General features: G+C 39.0%; 2 protein-coding genes across 2 annotated transcripts; both read left to right on the forward strand.

Moving 5' to 3' along the window:
- Positions 1–2,130: 2,130 nt before the first annotated feature.
- LOC142523876 (uncharacterized) lies at positions 2,131–2,508 on the forward strand. The gene has a single exon (XM_075627607.1). It carries the CDS (start codon positions 2,131–2,133, stop codon positions 2,506–2,508), a length of 378 nt encoding a protein of 125 aa, XP_075483722.1.
- Positions 2,509–2,538: 30 nt separating this feature from the next.
- LOC142523877 (uncharacterized) lies at positions 2,539–3,077 on the forward strand. The gene is made up of 2 exons (XM_075627608.1): positions 2,539–2,968; positions 3,061–3,077. The coding sequence occupies exons 1-2, from the start codon at positions 2,539–2,541 to the stop codon at positions 3,075–3,077; spliced, it is 447 nt and encodes a 148-aa protein (XP_075483723.1).
- The last annotated feature ends 247 nt before the right edge of the window (positions 3,078–3,324 follow it).

The following is a 3,324-nucleotide window of genomic DNA, read 5'->3' on the forward strand; positions in this document are numbered from 1 at the left end:
CTACGGATTTTAGAAATTCGGAGATTACAGTCTCAATGCTCAAATTGTTTGGAATTACTAGTGCAATCCAAACAAGAAATTCAGTTTCTGATCGTGGACCTAATTAGACGATCAAAGGAGAAGAGTCGTTCATAGGGATTTACAAGAAGGACTATCTCCGCGTAAAAATCGGAATAGTTTGGAGTCCAAGCGTTAAGAATGCAAAGGTATAATTCTAAACACCCTATGAATATTTTTAAACACATGACACCCAAGAACAAAATTTTTAAACTTCCGCTGCGTCTTGGGTGCGAGAACACGATGTCCCAACAGTGGTATCAGAGCCAGGTTTTCTCAATCATGTGTTTTAAATTAAATCGTGTTGAATATATTATTTCTAACCGTGTAAAAATATTTGAAAAACGCACCTAAAATTTATTTTTGAAAAATCAGTATTTTAAAATAAAAAAAATATTTTGGTCGGCCCAGAAACGTGATCCGGGTAGACGCGTGCGGCAACGCGCGCCGACCATGTGTGGTGCTTTGCGCAGATCGCGCGCATGGCTGCGCTGCAGCGTCCGCGAGCGACGCGTGTGCTTGGCTGCCCAGCGGAGTCCGCACGGCCTGTGCGCGGCGGGCGCCCTGCCTGTGCGCGCGGCAGCGTGCCCGCCAGAGCTTGATTGGATCGAGCAGCAGGCGAGAAGGTGCCTGGGAACGTCTCGCGCACCGCGCCAGGCTGAGGGGAATATTTTCAATTTTTTCAAAATTCTATGGACTAAAATGATATTTTTGAAATACAGACAATTTTACCCCTACAACAATTTTGATAAAATTAAATTCTTACAAAATAAATAATTGAAATATGATTTTAATTATTTATGGTAAAAGGTGTTTTACAAGAAATTTAATTATTTGAAATAAGATAAAATTGTTTATTTAATTTGATAATTATGGCGGTTAATGATAATTTACGAGATACACGATTTATTGATAATATGTGATATTATGGAATTTATATAATATATGATATTATATGTTAAAAGGATGATCGAGAGCCATGACCAATGTGCTAGGTGTATGTTATGATATTTTAGGTGTTGTAATTTTTTGATTATTTGATAATTAAAAGTGGACCTGGTTTATGGTCCGTTCCTATCTCCTAAATATGTATCCCAATGTGCCATGTATATTTAATGTAAATATTAGAATTAGTGGGAGATCAAGAATTGAAGACGGTGGGCCCGATCATCGGAAAGAGTTTTGAAGATCGAAGACATGTAAAATATTGGAAGCTTATGTAATATTGCATTTGCATCCCTTCATTTACCTAGGTTATGGATATGGATCCGTATGTGGCTCGTACAGATCAATTAGCTCTCGGTTATCGATCATCCTTTATTATTTATGATGTATGTGATATATTAAAAATAATCAGTATGTGAGTTATTATTAATATAATGACAAGAGTTGCATGAATCCGGCAATCATACAAACAATCATGGCACGAGTTTTAAAAATAATGATGAGGCAAATTTTTAAAATTAAAACCCCTCATTTTGGATGAGATCAAAAATTTAAATCAAGCCCATAAAAAGATAATTAAAGGAAAGTTTAATAATTCCTTGCCTTCCATCAACGGTGGTTGCATGATGAACGCTACCCGCGGACATTGTCTGGCTCATATTATTGGGGAGGCCTAGATGTCGGAAAGCTGTGACTTCCACTGATATATTCGATGTGAACTACGTGGAACTCCCATGACTTCGGCTCATATTATTGGGGGATCTCATGGCGACCGTCCACTAAGGTTCGAAATTGATGAGCTGGGCTTGACACGTGAAGAGAAAGGGGATCATATTATTGGACCCTCCTCAAACATGAGGCAAAATTACGTAAGGGTTGCAAGGGGTTGCAATTGGGCTCTATCTTTTGGAAGTTATGATTGGCTAATATTATTCGGGATCATAATTTCGCAATTGGGCCTTGCGTACTCACTAAGGAAATTGGATTTCCCATTTTTCATCATAGGGTGGTGAGAATGTCAAAATAATGGGAGGCAATTCGTAAAAAAAAAGTCCATATTTTACGTCTTACAAAATATTTTAAAATAATCAGTAACGTTTGTTCTGTTTCCTTTTCAGTATATTTACAATGTCGTCCCGAAACCCACTATCTGTTATACTCGATCAAAATAAGCTAACAGGACCCAATTATCATGATTGGCTGAGGAATTTGAAAATTGTTTTGAATTCCGAAAAGATAGCATATGTGCTCACCAAGGCCCCTCCTAAGACGGCTAAGCCAAATGCCACTAAGGAAGAGCTGGCTGACCTTGAAAAATGGTGGGACCATGACTTGCGAGCCAAGAGCTATATGCTAGCTTCTATGTCAAACGAGCTGCAGAGGTGGTTTGAGGAAGCTGTGAATGCTGCTAACATTTACGACCACCTGCAAGAGTTGTATGGTGAACAAACACGTCCACTGAGGCACGCTATTGTCAAAGAACTCATTACATCACGTCTGCGATAAGGGGCCTCGGTCCATGAGCATGGCGTGAGGATGATTGGGTTCATTGAAAAGTTAGTGGGCCTGGACCTTGTTATCCCCAATGAGTTTTCCACGGACATTCTATTGCTGTTGCTGCCATCATCGTTTGATGGGTTTGTGGTGAACTTCAATATGAACAAGTTGGAGGCCAGCCTTGAAGAGTTGGTCAACATGTTGACAATTTATGAAGCCACCATTAAGAAGGAAAAATATGTTTTCCTCATTGGCTTTTCGTCTGGGACGAAGAAAGGGCCTAAAGGAAAGGGCAAGAAGCATTCTCGTCCTTCCAAGACAAACAAACCCAACAAGAAGCGAGTAGCAAACATTTCTAAAGGGACCGAAAAGCCTGAAAAAGGAGAAGATGTTTGCTTCCACTGCAAGAATCCTGGACACTGGAAGCGCAATTGCAAGGAATATCTCGCCCAGAAGAGTTCTGGCAACGGTATGTTCTTTATTGAAATAAATGTCTCAATTAATTCAACTTCTAGCGTATTGGATATCGGATGTGGATCTCATCTTTGCAATAATTTGCAGGTGATGACAAGAAGTAGAATATTGCAGGAGGATGAGACCTTCCTAAGGATGGTCAATGGAGCAAGAGTTGCTGCGACAGCCATAGGGGATGTTTATTTAATATTAGAAAATAATTTTAAGTTACTTTTGAGAGACGTTTTGTTTGTTCCGGATTTAGTTAAAAACATTGTTTCCATTTCTATACTTGATAAAGATGGATTTTCTTGTTTATTTAGCAAAGATATTTGCAATATTTACAAGAATGAATATATGATTGGAACGGGT

The sequence above is a fragment of the Primulina tabacum genome, chromosome 14 (genome assembly GCF_025594145.1).
Source record: "Primulina tabacum isolate GXHZ01 chromosome 14, ASM2559414v2, whole genome shotgun sequence".
Lineage (NCBI taxonomy): Eukaryota > Viridiplantae > Streptophyta > Magnoliopsida > Lamiales > Gesneriaceae > Primulina > Primulina tabacum.

What these genes read in the sequence shown, in the direction of transcription:
- LOC142523876 (XM_075627607.1), top strand. Translation starts at nt 2,131, where the DNA reads ATGTCGTCCCGAAACCCACTATCTGTTATACTCGATCAAAATAAGCTA.
- LOC142523877 (XM_075627608.1), top strand. Translation starts at nt 2,539, where the DNA reads ATGATTGGGTTCATTGAAAAGTTAGTGGGCCTGGACCTTGTTATCCCC.